The sequence below is a fragment of the Acanthopagrus latus genome, chromosome 16 (assembly GCF_904848185.1).
Source record: "Acanthopagrus latus isolate v.2019 chromosome 16, fAcaLat1.1, whole genome shotgun sequence".
Lineage (NCBI taxonomy): Eukaryota > Metazoa > Chordata > Actinopteri > Spariformes > Sparidae > Acanthopagrus > Acanthopagrus latus.
In genome coordinates this window covers 20145228-20165126 of record NC_051054.1, presented here as the reverse complement: position 1 = coordinate 20165126, position 19899 = coordinate 20145228, and the positions used below count along the sequence as shown (strand labels likewise).

Genomic DNA, 19899 nt, shown 5'->3' with positions numbered 1-19899 from the left:
AAGGTGTGGTAGAGTACACTCACACCATGAACCAGTGGCAAAAGATAACCAGCCTCAGATGTTGCAGATGGTAATTATTAAAGGCATTATGTGAAAATATCCAAAGCATTCTGTTACCTTGTGGTCTTTTCAATTCATTGTATGCTATCCTTTCAAGATGCAGCGCTCTCAACTGTCAAGATATATCAGACTTAACGTAGCTGGCTGCTGTGAGTGTGGGAGGAAACCAGCAGAAGCTAGAAAGCTTTTATTAAAACATTTCTTGATACAACCATACATTCAGTGCACATTGGACATTCAACACAGAAGAAATTTGACATTCAGAGAAACTCCAATTGTTATGCAACAGATCACTGAGAAGGCAGACTCAACGGTGCCAAACTTACATTCAAATTAAACATTCAGTCTGTAATGAAAAACAAAACATAAACTCTTATATTATCATTTACATTTAAGGAAAAAAAAATGCAGCTACTGGAAAAAAGGAACCTTTAGTAGAGGAGGCTCCCACCCTTAGATTGTGTTACAGTGTCAGACATCATCATGCATCCGAGATGTATGTATGTGGTTATCTCATACATTACTTCTGGAAAGCTTTGATGAAGGACTGTCTGTTGGTGCATCACCTCCTGCTCTGTATTATGATTTCCTTAACTTTTTGCTTGAACCTGTGGATTCTATGAAAAGCGTTTGTGCCGTGCCCATATTTGAAAATGCAGTGCGTTGTGGCTGCACTGTGTTTCTGCATGGTTTCTCCCTTTCCTTTTTTATTGTGATGGACTGAATACAAAACGCAAGAAGAAGAATTACACCATTGTGCCTGCTGGAAATATCGTGGTACAGAACGACATGGTCTATATTTGGTGTGCCCATTCATGGGACTGATCAAAAGAAAAAAAAAAGAATCTTCCAGTGAGAGAATACAATGTTACTGTATATTTAGGGTGGATTAAGTTAATGAATGTTAGCTCTGACGTCAGAGCCTTCAAACATTTAGACTCCTGCATCTGAGTTGCCACAGATCACCCCGGCATCCTCGTAATGGGCACAGTTATGTAACCCCACACCAGCATGTTTGCAGTCCAGCAGGGTGGACTCTGTCCCTTTGCACTGAACATCATCCAAAAGAATGCGCAGATCCCTCCCCTCCCCAAACTCAGAGTTCCTCGCTGCCTTCAGAGCGTACTGGAAACCTAGTTGCTGGCAAACCACGGCAGCGTTCTTGATAGTCCATAGGTCATCGCACACAGTGCCCCACTCTCCATTAATGTAGATCTCCACCCGTCCTTGGTTGCTGCGGCCCTGTTCGTCCCCGACCAGCCTAACCCCACCGTTCTGAGGCTCAGGCGCACTCTGTGCCCTGGATCTGCTCTTCTTGCGTCTGCCTTTCCGACCTGAACGTTTGGGCGGTCTGGTGGTAGTCGTGGTCGGCAAAGGGGTGGTCGGCTCTGGTCCTAATTCACCTAGACTGTCAATAAGCTCCTGGAGCCAGTCATAGGACTCTGTGGGTTCTGGCTCAGGCTCGTTTCTAGTGCCTATAAACGCTAATGGAAGAATGATGAGAATCAAACGTGAATACAAACAAATGAATGACAGATTTCGTCAGTGTTGCAACTAGTCAGCAGTGAAGTCAAAGTGTGGTGGAAGTGGACTCACTTTCCTGGGGAACGAACTTGATGAGTTTACTCTTCACTCTGACAGGAAGAGGGTCATAGTGACACTGTCCTGGTGGGGCGCGTCTGAATGACAAGACACAACACGAGAGAATTAAATATCGTTGCATGTAAGAACACAGAGTACAAGCAGGAAGTTAGAAAAAACAGTAACAGAGCTGACTTGACACCTGTTGTAAAGCGTGGGACACACACTGTTACACGGAACACCAGCATGTTATCTAAGATCACACTGGGGCGACATTATGGCGGCATTGTTCGGCCTCAGTGTTATAAAGCACAGCCAGTGTACTGGCAAGTCTTTGCTGAAGCCATATTGTGGGACCTCTGTGTAGAAAAGGGCTGATGTCAGAGAAGGGAGATTTAGGATGGCGGGCCTTTCACACTGCTGCCAACACTGCTAAATCTCCCTTCTTCACCAAAACAGAGAGAGGCTGAGAAAAGAGTGACTGAGAGGAGCGAGATGCCTCTGTCTTGTAATTACAAACAGATGTGTGTCTTTCAAGAAACAAAAAGCAGAACAGGACAGACTCTCTGCACAGAAAGCTTTTACTCTACGCAGAAAACGACTCCAGTTTGCTTTGCCAGAAAGAAGCAATGATTACATAACTCACCGTGAGGGATCCACCACTTTGTAAATGACCCCTGAGGGCGACGTAGCACTCGGTATTCCGGTCGACATGAAGTACAGCTCGCCTAATACATAAAGAAGAGATCACATGAAGACGGCATTGAGAGATTGTGCCTGATGAGGTGTCCATTAAATGATACAGCAGTGATTGACAGCTGCCTCAAAGCCCTACAGTGTGATTTGTAATCAGCTGGTGGTTGTGCCACTTAGGTTTATTCATTTGGAGAAGGTTTATTGGTATCAAAAAATGGATACCGCCTGACAATATGGCATCGTACACAAGAAAACATATTTCCAAGTTACAGCTGAGTTTGTGTTGTGGATATGTTCACTCAATACCAGCTTCATCCACTGCAAAGGAGATGATGTACTGGTGGTAGTTGTCTATGACTCCAGGAAAGGAGCACGTCAGGCCCGTCCCCATACAGATGTCACTGTACGTCCACTGTCCTGTTCTGAAGTCCTCCCGAAGACTCATCAAGCGCCTGGAAGAGAATCAGATCTACAATCTCCAATGTGAAGCACGCTGTTATTTTTTTATCTTGAGCCTTGCGTGAACTTTGATACCTTACTTTACCTTACGTGCTGTCTGCTTCTAGTTCAGTTCATCCTGTCCTGCATTCCAAAAGTACTTTTAAAAAGCCTTAGAGAACATGCATGCAGTTGGGATCGTGTATCACTGCGGTGAGATATTATTCCGATTTTAAGATCATTTGAGCACAAGTATCCATATTACACAGTGATATAAATGGCCCCGCACCACTATCAGCAAAATGCATTTACAGCATCATAAAGTGCTCATACACCGACTGGCCCCTATCTGAGTGTTTTGATAACGCACTGGATAATTATCATCTATGCAGCATTTGAATGTCAGCTGTTCAAGGTGCAGCTGATTTTAACCACCATCACAATATAACAGAACAGCTGATTTTGGTATGTCGCAAGCAGATGATTCAGATCATCACAGGCGGAGTGCCCGAACACGTGTGTGGCCACGCCGCCAGATGAGCTGAACACACTGTACACTTCCCTTTGCTCTCCTCGACAAAGACTCGGCTGTGAAGTCTTACCCGCTCATGAAGTCTCCAAATATGTACATGCCGTTCAGGTTGGGGTATTCACAGCCTCGATACACATATCCACCCGTCACTGACTTTCCCATCTTGTGAGGGTACGCGTAAATAGGCAGGACGTCATCTGTGAAAAACACCAAAAAGTTGGTGTTACTGTGACTTGTATTGTATGGTTTGAGGGAGCTATATTATTTATATTTTAGACTAGTTCATGATTGTGTGGGTTAATTCCTACTTCTTTTTATACTGCAATATACACTGTGGAAAAGAAAAATATCACAATGTCACTTTGTTCCAATATCACGCAGCTGAAAGAAGGTAACCCTGGGTCAGTGCCTACCTAGCGAGCTGTTGGCACACAGCTTCTTATCGTAGCAGGAAAATCCCTCTTTGGCTCTCCAGCCATAGTTCCGACCTTTCTCGATGATGTCAATCTCTTCGAACTTGTTCTGGCCCACATCGCCGCAGAAGATGCGTCCTTTGCCCTCTTTGGTCAGAGGGTCGCCCGGGTCCACAGAACACCTCCACATATTGCGGACACCGTAAGCATAAACCTCAGGTCTTGCCCCTCGCTCGTGTATGAAGGGGTTATCTGGAGGAATTCTGTACAATGGGCCTCTCTCGTTGTCATCCACATCAATGCGGAGAACTTTACCCAGCAGAGCCGACCTAAGGTAGGTGAGGCAAAATGTCATATTTTATCCAAACACATAGAAACTCGGAATTACTCTTCATAAACTGAAACTTTAGTGTCTTTTATTTCGGTAATTTTTAGTGGACGCCTCACTTGTTCTGGGCATTCCCAAATTTCCCAAATGGGTCTCCTGCCATTCCACCATCTCCTGTGAAAATGTACAAGTAGCCATCATCTGCAAATAGCAGTTGCCCTCCATTGTGGTTTGATGCTGGCTCGTCAATCTCCAGAATAACCCTGGGAGAGAAAAGTGGATGTGACAAAAAGACAAGAGAAGGACACGGTGTGAGTTTGTCTGTGCATGGAGTTTGTTATGTGATCATGAAAAAAAAAAAAACATTGCTGTCTGCTGACCTGGATGTCCACTCCATACCTACCGCTCAGAGGTGTGATCCACCACATTCATGTCGTTGGCTGACACATGAAACTCACTGATCCTGATCCTCTCATCCAAACCCACCTCCACTGAGTAATACACGTACAGCTTCCTGTTGTACTTGTGCATGGGGTGAAAGGTAAGTCCCAGAAAGCCTCTCTCGTCACCTTCCCATGACGATGTTAACACTGCCTTGGTAATGTTCAAAAATGGTCTCTCCAGTCTGGACCGGTCAGGAAGGTAGGTCCACACCACGCCCACCTGTTCTGCCACAAAGAACCGATGCGTGCCGTCATTGGCGTGCACCATGGCTAGCGGGTTCCGCAGCCCGTTCGCAACCTCTTCCAGGCACAACTGCAGACAGCCGTCCGAGTCGGACTGAACCCGGCCCAGATTCCTTGTCAGCTTCTGGTTGCTGAGGAGGTGTGGGTAGCAGTAGTCCATGTCCTCTAGCTGCAGGTACTGGCAGAAACGTGTCTGGTCATCTTTGACTTTGGCTATGTTTGGGTGGTCGGACAGATGAGGGATGATGGAACTGCACTTCAACCAAAGCTGGGAGCAGTAGTCTGGACAGAGGCCAGGGATGGTCCTGACCGGGGTGCTCAGGTCCTCTGCATCAAAGAGGTGAGCTGCATAGGGAGAGCACTCCTGGAGAGATGAACAAGAGTGAAGATGATGGGAGAAAGACAATTCTAAGGAAGACTGACTGTGATACGTAGATGTAGACATTTCCTATAATACAATATACAATATACCAACACTGACAAATGATCACCTTTTAACATGATATTAGGAATGTAGTAGCAAACAATTCATGTTCTGTACAGCTCCAGTAAATACAGAACACTGTTTGCATATATTTGAGGTCATGTGTCTGTACAATCTTGTTTCTCATTTGGTCTTGATCAACAAGATTGTGTTAGAGGCTTAGCTGTCTGGTTTAACTTAGATTTGACTGAAAGGACTACTGTATAGTCGACAGCAATATGTCCTCAACAAAGGTTGAACAAAGGCTCAACAATGGCCTATCCTCTGTTATTTTCTATTTATATGCTGCCCCTTGCTATCATTTGCAAGTTGAACTGTTATATGGACCACACTCAACTATATCTACCAATTTTGCCAAATGACCAGTCTCCAAGATTGAACTAGAAGAGTGTGAGCTGATTGCTTCTCCGGCCTCACATCACTCTCCAACTAAACACTTGTTCACGCAACAATCAGCCCTGTTAGTCCACTGGACAGGAGGGAGGGGGGTCAGTGGGAAACCCATGGCTGACAGCCTGCTTGGCTGTCCTCCTGTGTCCACATCGCCCCCCCGGCTGACCTGGCAGTCCGATGTACAACCAGAGAGGGAGGGAGACTTTACAGTTCAATCAGACTGCAGAAGAGACAAGAATGATTTATCTAACCTGCTGTTTCCTGGCTGTATGTGCAGTGTGGTGTTCATGTGTTGATGCTGTGTTTCATGAAAACTGAGTGTGATCATTTAGTTAATTTACTTTTAATTACAATATAACTGATGGGAAATAAATACAATTTAATTTTCAAACTGAAACTCATTAATTGAATGTTTTTCATGTTAAAATAAAGTCACTAAGAATTGAAAAAGTTATTAAAACTAATCTAAGTTAGTCAATAAGTTTTGGAGAAAAGTTGATCATTGTTCATCCTTAAACATTAATGTAATACATCGTAGGTTTAGGGAGATATTAGACTCTCATCCGGTGAAATGGCTGATTTAATGGGGGGATCGTATGTCAGTGGAACTTGTACATAGATAATTGTTAGATAAAGATTCTTGTTACATATGTTTTTATGAAAAATCTTAGCCTTTTCTAAGAAATTACAAAACTGGATTACATTCGGTAGCCTCATAATTCCATGTCAAGAGCGGATGTGGGCTGCTTCCTGGGGGCTGAGCCCCCCCCCCCTCAAAGGTTAGATCCTAGAATCGCCCCTGCTTCCTACACCCATGGGTGAGGAGCTGACCTTTCCCTTAATTCTGCTCATCAGTATGTTTAACAGCAGTCCTGTATAATGAGCCATTCTGCTGTGAGACACTGTTGGTGAATGCATTTAGTATCCATACAGGCTCATCTCACACATGACAGCTCGCCTGAGCCTGTCGGGTCTCAGGGTTTGCTCTGTGCTCGGGCTGCTGGGGGGGACGACTCGGACTTTATGGACTCAGCCGAGCGACCTTTGAGCATGCATGCCTACCTGGCAGAGCAGATCCGAGACGAATCCAGCACAGCTTTCATAACCATAATCATCAAAGTGTTCCATAATCTGGTAGAACTTCCTCATCAGCTCCTGGTCCTTCTGAAAGTCACAGCAGCCAAACTCTCTGTACATTACGCAGAAGTCCAGCTCCCGCTCCGGGCGGAAGGGCGGCTTGAAGTCCAAACACTGCGGGTGTAGCGTCACAGGTGCGACCCATACCGCCGCAAAGTACCACACGTTCAGCGGCAAGAGCCACAGCCGACCCGGGACTTTGCCGTAACACCACCGCATCATGGCGTGCGCTGGAGCTCTGGAGGAGAAAGTTGTGCCGGAGCGGCTTCCTGTCTGCACTTTGCTCTCTGTCGCCGTCTGACGTGCGTGACCCGCCGTGTCCTCTGTCGGCCGGGCTTGTCTGGAGCCGAGCTCAGCTGCGGAGCTCGGCCCGAACCCGTCCGCCGTCCCGGAACATCTGCGCACAAAATGGTAGGAACCCGACCAGCGTGCAGACCAGCCCCGGAGCACGGTCCTGTCTGCCGGCGGGATCCTGATGATGACACCATCACACCGACAGCAGCACGACTGCTCAAGTCACAATAAGAGGTTACCATTAACTCCGCCCCCTCTTTAAATCCCAGTGTCCATGTCCTGTAGTACTGGAGGATTTACTTCAGTGTTCGAGGAGTCCAGGCAGGCCAGAGAACGCGTTATAACACCTGCAAAAGTAACAGAAGGGAGGAAGGAACCAGGAATATTTCCGGTATTATTGGGGAGTCCAATCGCAGACGTGGCTCCTAATGATAAAAACAACTGTAGTGCTCAGTGTAGTCCAGAGACATACAGGATGCTCTGAGAGCACGCTGACTTACCTTCACATACACCCGGAACACATCTGGTGGTCTGAAGATTCAAAGCTCCGCAGGGGGCCGCGGGACTCTGACATGTTCTACAGAGCACAGAGGGGCAGACCAACAGAGCCAGCACCGATCAGTAGTCCACATCTGCAATACTGATACAGACTAACCCCAGAAAAATAATAATAATAAAGTAATACCAAAAAATAAAGAAAGAATGCAAGACTCCAATCAGTCCTTAGCGACCAAAGAACATCAAGGACTCCTGTCGTGGACTGTCCATGGACTGAGAGGGCAAAAAAGCCTACTGTACATATAATTACACATCTTTAGAGACCATTGTAATAACAAACTGTGGATTAATATTGCAGAATGTAACGGATCACATTCACAGGGAAATGATGTAAAGAATACAATTTTAGCAACGCACTTTTATTTTTAGGTTTATTACATTCTTACAGTAAAAAAAGTAAACATCCAAAGCGCTTCGAGGGTGCCAGCTTTGGTCGGCACCAAACTATTTTAAGATCCTGACAGGAAAAAAAAAACAAAAAAAACAATCGAACAACAACACTGTGATAAACCTGTTCAATAACACTGGACTCCATCATTCTCAAACGCAAAGTGCTTTACGGAGACAGAACATAACGGACGGGACGCAGTGAAGATGCTGCCTTTTACAGTGCTGAGTCCTCTTTAAAAGGCCATTAAAAAGAAAACAGTGTGCAGCTCCACATGTGCATTAAACACTAAAATATCTCATCATCAGTGGAATGACAGCAGAAGGTTGGATGCCATGTGGGACATTAAATAGGACACGAGTCAGTAATAAATACAACAGATGAGAATATGGCTCACCTTAAAATATGTCAACAGTCATTTAACAAACTGTCAGGTGAACTTTTCATTTTTATAAAAGCACAGCTTTGCAGAACGGGAACAAGTCATGAAATTGGCTCAAATTAGCATAACTTACTTTCCTATCTGCTCCATGATCATCAGCTAATAAAGCTCTGAAGAACTGTGAGCACTGGAAGTTTTCCTGCATCTTCAAATGTGAAACTGTTCAGATCGTTAAAGTTACCTGTTGTGCACATTTTATTTTTTATTTTTTTTAACTTTTCTGAACCTTTTGCTCTTTTAATGGTTTCTCATCTCATCCACGTACCCCGACTCAGCCCGCTTACCGGGGGTATCCCGGGGGGCAGCGGAGGCGGTAGCTGATTGTGTCCAGCAGCAGACTGTGGCGGGTACCCCCCACTCAAACCAGGTGCCAGCCCCATGACTGAGGGGGGCGGAGGTGCGAGCAGGTAGCTATAGGCCGAGAGTGGGAGAGTGTGGTAGGAAGTCGGGCCTGTGGGGTAGTGGTGGTAGCCCAGTGGTGGGACACCGGCCTGGTGCACAGCGGTGTAACAGGAGCCCTCTGTCTTTATCATTGATTGGAGCTTCTGGTAGCCTTCACTGGACACCAAGGAGCTAGCAGGGGGTAGGTCCATGGGTAGAGGAGGTGGGGGTGGTGGGCAATGAGGTAAAGGTGGAGGCGGGGGTTTAGAGGACAGTTCTGGGGTTGGTGGGTAGGAGGAGGGGGGTACGGGTTCTGTGGGAGAAAAGAAAGAGTGATGATCCTCAGAGACTTGTACACAAAGTGACATTATTGTGGCTAATACTGCGCTCTCTCTCTCTCTCTCTCTCTCTCTCACACACACACACACACACACACACACACACACACACACACACACACACACACAGACGCCTGGCTTATATGCGATCAGTAGTCCACTGGTGCAGAGGCTTTATGTTGACTTAGCAGCACTGATCTGGCATTCTGAACATGGCTGGCACTCACTTATTATCTGACCCCTAATGTCCACCGGATACGGCTGCATCATGTTCCAGCTCTGCAGCCACAGACGACCCTCTGCCAGTCTAACCCGTGTGCAGCTGTGCTTCTCACTGATGCCACAGTGTCACATCCAGAGAGATTTAGGATTGAGAGCATGTTTGAATAAAATTGCAATGATTTATTTATTTTTTTCTGGTCCATTATTCCTGCAGACAGCAGAGAGCTGCTAAAGTGAACCAAAACAGGATAGCTGTACCCGGACAGCTAAACATTGGGCCTCCTCAGGCATTTTCCATCGATTGGAGAGATGCCACCAAAAAAAAAAAAAAAATAGTAAGAAGAAGAACGTCTGCAGCCATTCGTCTGTCTGATCCAACTGATCTGTGTCATCTCTAATAACGCTCTCTGTGTAAGTACAATCTTCTCTTACCACAGAGAACAAAACAAGCACAAATCGTGGATCCAAAGAAAAATAAGAGAAAATGTGCTCGTATATCTTCTTGCATGACGTCAAACAAGCTTAACCTCACTAAAAAGTTCCGTAGAGCTGCGGCAATCTGCAGATTCAGCTGATAATCTCTTTTTTGCCGTCTGCCCCTATGATCCTACAGCACCCTGTGTAGAATTACTTTTCTATGACTCACTATCGCTGCGTTGTGTTTTCCCTGTCTGAACTTGTGAGTTGACTAACAGTCTGTTCTTTCTTTTTTAGGTTTTCTATCTTTTAAGCAAAACCGAACATTACAGCTCTTTGGCCCGGTTCTCTCTGGTCGTACAGCACCAATTTCAAGAATATTTTGCTCTGCACAGACAGCCCAGTTTTATGAAAGACTTCCAGAGATCTTTCAAGCTGTGAAATATGACTTTAAAAGGCAGAAGACACTGACCGGGGTTTATGGAGACTGGTGGGGGAGGGGGAGGAGGAGGAGGAGGTGGAGGAGGTTCTAGACTGTTGAGCTCTGGAAAAAAAGGACACAAGAGTAAAAAGTCACTGATCAAAAGAAGTAATCTAAAGACATGATGACATAGACTGAGTTTAAACACAACTGTGAGTCCTTCAGTGTGTTTGGCATCTGTAAGATAGGCACGATTTTACTTACTAGTGGCCTTGTTGTCATCTTTGGGAGAAGGCTGGAAAAAAACCACAACTGGTATCAAATAAAGTCATAAAATAGAATCAAAGATAAGTTAATAGAGGTTGACATGTAGGCAGTCCGCTCACCTGGGCTGGTCTGGGTGGTCTGGGGCTGGTCTGAGGGGAAGCCCTCTTTCCCAGTGGTGGTGCTGAGAGGGACAGGATGGAAGGTGGGGGGAGGGTCTCCCCGATCCCTATACCCCCTTCAGGCATCGGCTGCTTAGCCTGAGAATACAAGTCCAGGATTTGGTGGCAGATATCTTTGTGATGGAGGAGAGCAGGAGAGTAGAGGATGAGCGAACACAACAGTAGAAACAGCATACGGGTTACAACAGCTTCTGCACCTTATTAAACTATAAATGTTGTGGTGGCGCTGCCGTTACCTTCCAGCACCTCCACAGGAACGTCGTGAACAAACTGCTCCCACCAGCGCCGGGATGACTGCTTGGAGGTCCAGTCCTGGATGTCAAACTTGCAGAGCCGTCCAGCCAGATACATGACAGCCACCGCTATGATCTGTGGCTCCCACTGCAGGGCCACCATGGTGCAGAGGCTTGGGAGGACCACAATTGATAGTATTATTCTTACACCCCTAGTACACATCAGTCAATCTGCAAACATCTGATGATAAATACCATGGTAGTGTTGATGAAATAGATGAAAAGTAGATACACTGAATATCTGTACTAAATGTTATTGCGAGGGTTCTGAGCTCACCTGTCGTTAACAAAGGTCCAGGCCATCTGAACCAGCTTCTGCACCTTGCTCTTGTCACCTGAAACACAGCAGTAGTTTCTGCATAGCTCCACTTTGATCAGAAGGAACATTACCGTAAATGTGAACTGAGTTTTAACTTCATTGTTTAAATACTAAGAGCAGTGGTAATGATTTAGGCAAAGCAATTCATCCGGGCAGATCAGGTTGTTGCGTATATTTATTTACTCACTCTACTTTTTTTTATTGTCGATACTTAACTTGCCTCAGAAACAGACCAAGACAAACACAGATACCTTTGAGCTGCTTGGCATAGCGCAGCAGGAACTGGTAGGGATGATCGACCTGCAGGTCAAACTTGATGGTCTGCAGCAGGATTCGTTCCAACACCATCACCTCCTCCTGTGAGGACAGAGCCAGCAATACACAGACAAACACAGTTACAGTCTGCTGGTTGTCTGTCTGCAGTGGGACAGCGCACACTTCCCCAAAGCGCTGAAGCTAAGAAGGTGTTCTTAAATATCCTCAGAGGGGCCGCGTGTTTCCACATAGCCCCAAGACAATCGCGAGTGTACATTTGTATTGTACATATTGTACATACACCATTTGTTTGTTGATTTAGGAGCACTTTACACCCAGGGATTTTTGAATGTCTGATTGTATTTAAAATTGATTATCGGTTGAGTGAATAGAAATCCTAACCCACTGATGTCCTGCCAAGTGTCTTCCTTGTGATACAGAAGCAGACAAACAACTTCACATTCTGATTTAATGCTGAATTTACAAGAAGGCTTGAGTGACGTAGAATTTCTTATAACACACTTTGGACATGTTTGTTTTCATGTCCTGTGTGCTTCCATGTCTGAAGTGCATTGTCTCTCCCAACAGCTGTTTGAACACAGTTTCATCTGATTTCACCATTTACACATGATTTATGAAAGAAGAGGACATTTTATTGATGCTAAACAGTAACAGTGACTAACAAAAGCTACTTCTGTGGAGAAAGTCCTCGGACTCATCTTTAAAAAAAGCTAAATTTTGAGAGTAATTGCATCTGGAGAATCATTCAAAAACGCCATCTACAGCAGAGTCTTAACTTGGGCCATCTTGTTGAAACATTATACGTGAAGATATTTCTTTCTTTATGTATAAAATGTTCCATCGATCGACCTCTGAAAGTTGTCCCGAGTGCTCAAATCTCAAATGCGTCCTCACTGCATCTTGGGGGGATTCACACCTGTGTGACTGGATCTTAATACCAGCCTCTCAGGGGTGGTTTGAAATGAGATTCCATCTGTACAGTGCAAGCTGGAAGGAACATGCGTAACAATACCAGGCATTCAAAAGACACGCCATGATCACACATAGTTACTGATGCCTGCATCGTTACCACAGCAACCCATGCAAATAGGTTGGTGATGTCTGGACAGACATATCATCTTATCACTTGCAAACAACAGTGCAGACAGTCCGTCTTAAAGATCTGACTTTCAGAAAACAGATCTGGTTGCCTGAACAAAGATGCAGATATGTGCCTGAACACTATGAACCTTAATTGTTAAAGAGAAACAGAGTAAATGGTGCTTTACTGTTTTCTGCATTTGTCTCTGAATTCTTTTCTTAATGTGTGATTATTCTGTTCCTGTCCTGATGAAAGAGTCTCTTCCTACATACCTTGGGATCGTCTCCAAACTGTGCAAACTGGACGTCATTGAGCAGGCTGCGAGCCGTCTTGATGATGTCTTTGCACTTCTTTGGAGTTTCCTCCACTTTGCCAGCGAGGAAAAGGCAGCATCCTCCTGTCACCTGCACACAGAAAACAACACACATTCCTTCAGATTTTACAGTTCTGCTTTCAGGGACATACAGTGTGCAATGGTGTCTTTCTCAAAGATAAAAGCTTGCTGATCTGTAAAATATCCTGCCACAGTTACAACTGTTTGTCACAAGTGCCTGATGGTGTTCGGTGTCAGTCGGTGCCGTGACTCCACTTACATATCTTGGAAACTGCTTGAAGGAGTGGAACATGTAGAAGCGGTGGAAGTATACGATGCCAGTAGCCAGTGTGTCATAGTGCCTGCAGCCGCAGAGGTTAAGAGGCCTGACACAGGGATTTCAACACTGTAGTCAGTAGCTACTCATTAATAAATCACATACACATATATACACTGAAAATGTATATTTGGGACAAGTATTGTTCTGTACAGTTTTGATGTACTTTACTTTTGCTACTTTATTCTTCCTCTCTACTACATTTATTAGATACTTTCAGTTACTAGTTACTTTGTGACATGTAACCAATCAGACAGTGTTGTAGGCGGGAGGTCGTGAGGATGCTGCATCAGAGCCAGAGCAGAAGATTTCTAAGTGACTTAATTGGCAATCTGACAGAACAATCACAGATGCCGATTAATCGGAAACATGCCGATTCTCAGAATATGATAATAATCAGTCGAGCCCTGGTTTGGACCTCCGTGACTCAAAAGGTTTAAATGTTTGGTATTTAACAAAAGGAGCGGAGGACAGAGAGCCTCCCTGTGTGTGATCACTGTGCTCGCCACAGAAGGATACAGGCCGAGCCGTGTGCCCACATCAAAGATGAAGCGAGCCCCCTCCCTGCGGTACCGGGCCTCAGTGGCAGGGTCCAGTCCCTCCGACTGGGATGGAGTGTGGGCCAAGTCCTTTTTGTCCCAGTACCAGCATGGTTTAACGTGGTCCAGGGTGGCCGGGTCCTTCCTGTCCCAGAACAAGAGGGGTCTGATGAATTCCAGGGTGGAAAGGACCGTTTTGTCCCGCTCGCGGCAGAACCTGGAGGCTGGAGTCGATGTTTTTCCTGTGTGACCTGGAGCCGACTTGACGGAGGCAGGCAGGACGGAGGAGATGAGAGATGCTGCAGCTGGTCCAAATGTCACCCACCGTCCAGAGGAGGTTAGTGTTGCTGCAGACCGCGACACAGTGTGTTCATGCTGCCCCGCAGGTGGTGCTCCCACGCACTGACGGAGGTCACTGACACCTGGACGGCACCGACCAGAAGAATCCCGCTGATGTAAAGAAAGTTAAATGTTCCCCGTGTGCTGCAACAGAAGGCATGTACTCCAGCTGCACGGGGGCTGCTCCATCCAAACAAAGACCCTCTGCGCCGGGGCCACATCCGCGACTGACATGCCTTTAAACCAATCGTTGTAGCTCAAACGTTTCCATTTGTGGTCGTTTTAAGCCTGCTAAAAATAAACGTCCAATCGCAGAGCTCGGTGGGCGAGCGACCGTTAAACGTACACACGGCCCCGCTCTCAGCCAGTCGCTGCCATGTTCCGCGAGCGTGCCGCGCAACGACCAATCAGCGCCCCGGAATAAAGCGTTCTATTTTGTGGGCGTATTTCACGACTACTCCAATCACACGCGCGAGACAGTCAAGGTTGGTTTCGGCGAAGGAACAGAGGAACTGCTGCTGTCACTTAAAAAAAGGTATGAATCGAAAAAAAAATGCTCATGTTTGGTTTGGTAAAGTTTGGACCTGGGGTTCGGGGTTGTTCTGTTCGAATGCGTGTGTGTGCTGTGGAGGCAGCTGTGTTTCAGCAGGCTGGGCGAGGTACCCGGCCAAGTCAGTAGATTAGCCCCCTCTAAAACTCAGGCTGATCCATTAGTACTTGACAGCTTAGCAGCTAGCAGCTAGCATGGTAACGTGAAGTCAGGCAGCCAGTGTGCATGAATGAGCGCTGCACCGCTCCAGTTACGGCTCTGCTCGGATGGGCGTGATTCCGTGCTAGTGAGCTAGCTGCTGGCCCAGCGGGAAGGCTACACATAACGAAGGGGGCTAGCCACTGGTGGGGTGTGAACTTGTAGTTTGTTGGAAGGTACAAAACGACATATCTCGCCTGCGCCATGTTTTAAATGGAGCCCCCGGTATTACCCTACAGCTACAGCAGTGTTCACAGTTCAAAGTGTCACGTAGCTAATGTTACACGGAAGGCTCAGCAGAGAGGGGCAGGGACTGGCACGGGATGGACATGCGTTCAGACCACGCTTCTAACCGTGCCAGTGGCCCAGAGGCAGGTGAGGGGCTCTGTTTCCTGAAGGGTTAGCTGACTCAGTTAGATTTGGACAGGAACTCAAGCTTTTTTTCTACTTGACTTACGAGATATGTGCATTTTCAAGAAATGACGTTTCTACCATGTACATTTCTCTCTTGATTTTGAAGGTTTCAGAAACAGTAGAGTTGGTTCTAGTGTTTACTTGGAAGTCATGTTTCCATCACTGATCAATAATGATGTTTTCATCTGTGTTATATCACATATCTGGATACAGGGTCACATGGAAAGTTGCTCAATGCTGCTCAAAGCCAAAAAACAAGAGTCTAGATTTCTTGGGTAAACTGCCTGCATCTGTGCTGGCATTGGTCTGTATTAAAGTTACAGAGCTGGATTGGTTCCTGCCTCTGATCTGCCAGCAGAGGTAGTAACTGAGCCACAACAGAGGCGAGACAGCGTCTGTGTGTCAGGACAGGCTGGCAGCGCAGGACAGGACAGGACAGGACAGGAGTGAGATGTTCTGATGACCTTCAGTCCGACAACTAAACATACTCTCACTCATCACATAAAAGACAAATGTCCCACACTTCAACCCACAAGGCAGTGTTACAGGACCAAACAAGTGATGTGGTCGCAGGGAGTGTCCCTTGGCATCTGACATGAGGAAAGAAATACCAAATATATTCATAGAAAAGAGTCTGTCTGTCCTATGGAAACTCTGTCACACTTCCACACGAAAAACAGCGAGTGTCCCCAGCATACAGTCTCCTTTTTTAATATTCTTTTATTTGTTTTACAATTCCAAAAATGTAATTGTTATGATCTGTTGTATTCATTGACAAAAAAGCTCAGGACCAAACAGCATCAGACTCAGTTTCATCTGGTGGACCTGAACATGTTCACATCTAGATGAATTCTAATGTTGCTTTGCGTTTTCTAGGTGGCTTTAAATAATTGTTTATTAGAGAGTGGTTTGCGAAAACACTGACAACTGCTCCTGAATGTCGCTGAGCAGATGTGTGAGTGCTGGTTAGAGGGGAATTGAGACACAGCCACACTTTGCTTTGGTAAACTGTCTGGATTGTGAAATTGTGTGCGTCTGTGTTTGTGTAAGTAAGTGAGAGCAAGTGGGGTGAGCAGCTGCAGGGGAGTGGAATCCATATTAGTAGTGCTAAGGCCTGTTGGAAATTGAATTGGTCCATGTAAACTGGACATTGACACTTGGTCTATTTAGAGGTGTCATTTTGCTGGCATGAAAGCCGTAGGCCCATCACTGCAACTTACTCTATTGAAGCTAGCATGCCAACTAGTTAGCCCCGGCCCATCCTGATGGTGATAATCCAGCAGCCCCCATAGTTTCAACTGGCAAATATATACCAGCTGTTAGTATAATAAATGTGCAAAAGAAACTCACAATATGTCGAGAAATGAATTCTTTTACTTCTAATTTCCTTCCTAAACAGAAAAATACAACCATAAAACTTCTGTGTTCAAGTTTCTTTTGTATCTTAAATACACTTAATTTTAAGGCTGTAACCAACAACTATTTTTTTATAATTGATTAATTTTGCTGATTATTGTTGCGATTAATCAGATTTAAAAAATACATATATTTAACTTTTTTTTTTACTTACCTAGAATTTTATTCAAAAATAGAATATTGCTCCTAATTGAATATCTTTAAATAATAATTTTATGAAGTGCACACACAGGTCTTTACATGTGTTCTCAAAACAAAAACCTGTTCCAGTCTTAGGTTGAAATCAAATGACCAGCAACGGTTAAATAATAATAAAGAAAAACATAAAGCACAAACATAGTCTTGAACAGGCTTTGTTATACCTATAATTGGCTTCAACATCAGGCCCTGGGGGTAGAATAGGACTACCACTACTGAGGTAAACGCATGCACTCAGTCACCAAAAATGTAAGCATTATCCACACGCTCCGGGCTAAGGCTGGCTCTCTTCTTGGAAGCTATGTTACCTGCTGTAGAAAAGAGGCACTCAGATGGTGGTTATCTATTCTCATTAACCCTCCACCAGTGTAAAGGATTTTTTCTCTTGGCATCGAGCTTTTCTCCAAAGTATGTGAGGACTTTGTTCCTCTCTTGGTTGTTTGGATCCTCAGCTTCTCAAACTCTGTTTTTTTTTTTTTTTGTCACTGCTGGATTCAGAATCGGGGAGCGAGTCAAGTAGGGGAACGAGTTGTCGGTCCGCCGTCTGTAGTTATGGTGGAGGTAACATTGGCACTGGAACTGTTTTGGTCACACACACTGTCATGCTGCTGAGTATCCACCTCCCTCCTTACTCCAAGTTCCTGTGCTGGCAATTTGCCTTGCATGTTAAACTTGACTTGCTCGTGTGTCAGAAACTTCTGTTTTCTGAATCTCGGGCCCAGGCCAGAGGAGAGGATCACTGTGTTCATTGCCATGTCTGAAAAAGTAATCGCCTTCCATCGCTGTTGAAGCTGCTCCATAGCAGTGACTTGGAATGCCTGCACTGGGTGCACTTCCATAGTCCCTTCACAAGTGGAGATACTGCAGAGATGGTGATATATTTCTCCCCACTCAGAAATACAGTGGCTCTTTCAATTGGTCGGGCTGTGGAAAGCTCTTCAAGCAGGCAAGCAGTCAAGGTAGTGTTTGCCCTTCTGTGTGATGCTTGAATCAGACAGCGTTATGGTGACATGCCACCTATGCGAAAGCAGTGTGGTTATCATGTAGAACTTGCTGTTCCGTCTTGTGCTTACGTTCTGCACAAACTTGTGCTATGGTTTCTCTCAGCTTGATGCATGCTAGCTCACTTAAGAAAAAAAAATGTTCCACAGGCCAGGGACATCTTGCATCCCCACTTGCTTGTTGCAAGGTGTAGCCAGTGCAGCGGAAAGAATCCCACCCATGCTTCTCCTATAGTATGTTTGCTGCAGCCACGATATTGGCATCATTGTCATGCACATTGGCTATAATTTTGCTTGGAGAATTTTCAAATCTGGCTGCAACCTCCTCCAACCCCTCTGCAGTGTTGGATTTTGAATGTTTGTCTTCTAGTGGTGCAGTTCCAAATGTCTCCAATGTAGTGGCATGTAATGCCAAGGTAGGTTTCAGATGCCACACTTGTCCATACATCAGTAATGAGAGCAGTTTAGCTGTTGTTGGCTTTTATGGCACTCTTCACTCTCTGGAATGTAATCTGGTACATCCTCTCCATCAGTTTGGTGAAATGGGTTCTAGCGGGAAGACTGTAACCAGTCGGTGAGTCATTTTCCTGAGTCCTTCATCTTCCATTATTGATCGAGGCCTCATGTCAGTGCCAGCATAACGTTGGATACCATCAGTCAGAACAGCTGCTTGCTGTGAAGTAGCATAGTAGCACAATTTTGAGGAAACTCACTGAACTTAATGCAAGCCGTGTTGTTCCTAAGTTCAGCTAATTACCCAACCGGGGGAACATTGTCATATAACTGTCTTATATGTTTGTTTTAAATTTTATTGTGTGTTTGCAGGAACAATGGGTTTAATAATGGATGGTAAAGTATATCATTTGGAAAAGTTCATCGTCTCCAAACTTTCGCTAGTTGGCCTGTATAGTACTACATGTCATTGAAAAGTAATTGTAAATAAATAGCTGACTAAACAGACAGAGACTTCAACCAATCACATCTACATTAATGTAGACAGGTTAGAATACAGTAGCCTCATCCACGGCTTGGACACGCTTTCTCCTCAGGTGCTCGCGCAGTGACTTTGTGCTGCCATTTCATGCAAGATCAGCTTTTCACATCCTGCAGTCTGCAGTTTTCTCTTCTGTAACTTTTTGTTTCTGTAACCCCTCGAATCCACCAGATACGTGTCTAGTCGGGCTCCGTTCCTCCACGGCATGGTTGGTTGGATGGTTTTCTCTCTAGTCTGTCTTTTTAAACTTCCATCAGGTCCGCTGCGCGACTGGAGTAGATACGCAGAACTAATTCTACTGGATGCCGGAACACAACATAACATACGGTTAAATTTCATAATAAAACACCCCTCTTGACGCCAGCATAAAAATCTCAAAAAAGACACAAATACAAGATCTTCCACTAATCCTTCAGTTGGGAACACTTCATGTTGTTGTGTTTATGACACATACCTGTAAATGCAGTTGTGCGTGATTATGTAATTATCCCAGGAACTCCTCTGTCTTGTAACTCTAGCTGTCCGGCAGTGCTGCACCGTGTCGGACTAAAAAACACAGCCGGTTGGTGTTGCCGGAAGATGGGTGGCAGAGCAAAGACTCTTAATTATTCATGGGCGTGTTTTCGGTGTAACATAAATGAAACCAATCAGTGTCATCTACCATTCCCCTTAAGAACCAAGCATGCCAGCACTGCAGTTTGTAGATCAGACAGGACGAGTCATAAAAACTCAAACTCATGAGACTTGGCACAAATATAAAAAGTCATGAAAGTTGAAGTATTTTATAGGTTTCGACTAGGGTTGGGCAATATGTTAAAATTTTTCCAACTGGCCATGTGAATTGCCGATATATTCACACAGGTGCCAGCTCTGCACACATTTTCCGCAAATGCAATTATGGAGGAGTTGGTTGCAAAAAATGAAGACGACATCACCAGTTTGCAAATTTTTGGTTTTAAACCACAACTGGCAAGCC

General features: G+C 45.2%; 3 protein-coding genes across 3 annotated transcripts in view; 1 reads left to right on the top strand and 2 right to left on the bottom strand.

Annotated features, from left to right (window-relative positions):
• Nucleotides 1-231: 231 nt before the first annotated feature.
• Nucleotides 232-7278, bottom strand: hhipl1 (HHIP-like 1). The gene is made up of 9 exons (XM_037125486.1): nucleotides 6674-7278; nucleotides 4452-5098; nucleotides 4168-4311; nucleotides 3721-4049; nucleotides 3378-3504; nucleotides 2644-2789; nucleotides 2288-2369; nucleotides 1657-1739; nucleotides 232-1544 (listed from the first exon to the last, which is right to left on the bottom strand). The coding sequence occupies exons 1-9, from the start codon at nucleotides 6968-6970 to the stop codon at nucleotides 994-996; spliced, it is 2406 nt and encodes an 801-aa protein (XP_036981381.1). The 5' UTR covers nucleotides 6971-7278; the 3' UTR covers nucleotides 232-993.
• A 662-nt stretch (nucleotides 7279-7940) lies between these two features.
• On the bottom strand, nucleotides 7941-14275 carry LOC119004937 (cyclin-K-like; the record flags this gene model as incomplete). The annotated part of the gene is made up of 10 exons (XM_037072271.1): nucleotides 7941-9124; nucleotides 10261-10332; nucleotides 10474-10504; nucleotides 10596-10768; nucleotides 10892-11061; nucleotides 11226-11283; nucleotides 11519-11624; nucleotides 12897-13028; nucleotides 13218-13299; nucleotides 13794-14275. Coding segments are annotated over 10 exons (1752 nt in total), but the record flags the coding sequence as incomplete, so codon positions are not given.
• The window catches only part of setd3 (SET domain containing 3, actin histidine methyltransferase), a 28028-nt gene continuing 22384 nt past the window's right edge, over nucleotides 14256-19899 (top strand). The window contains exon 1 of the mRNA XM_037125488.1: nucleotides 14256-14687. The gene's annotated coding sequence lies outside the window, so the exon portion shown is untranslated. The remainder of the gene's footprint in view (nucleotides 14688-19899) is intronic.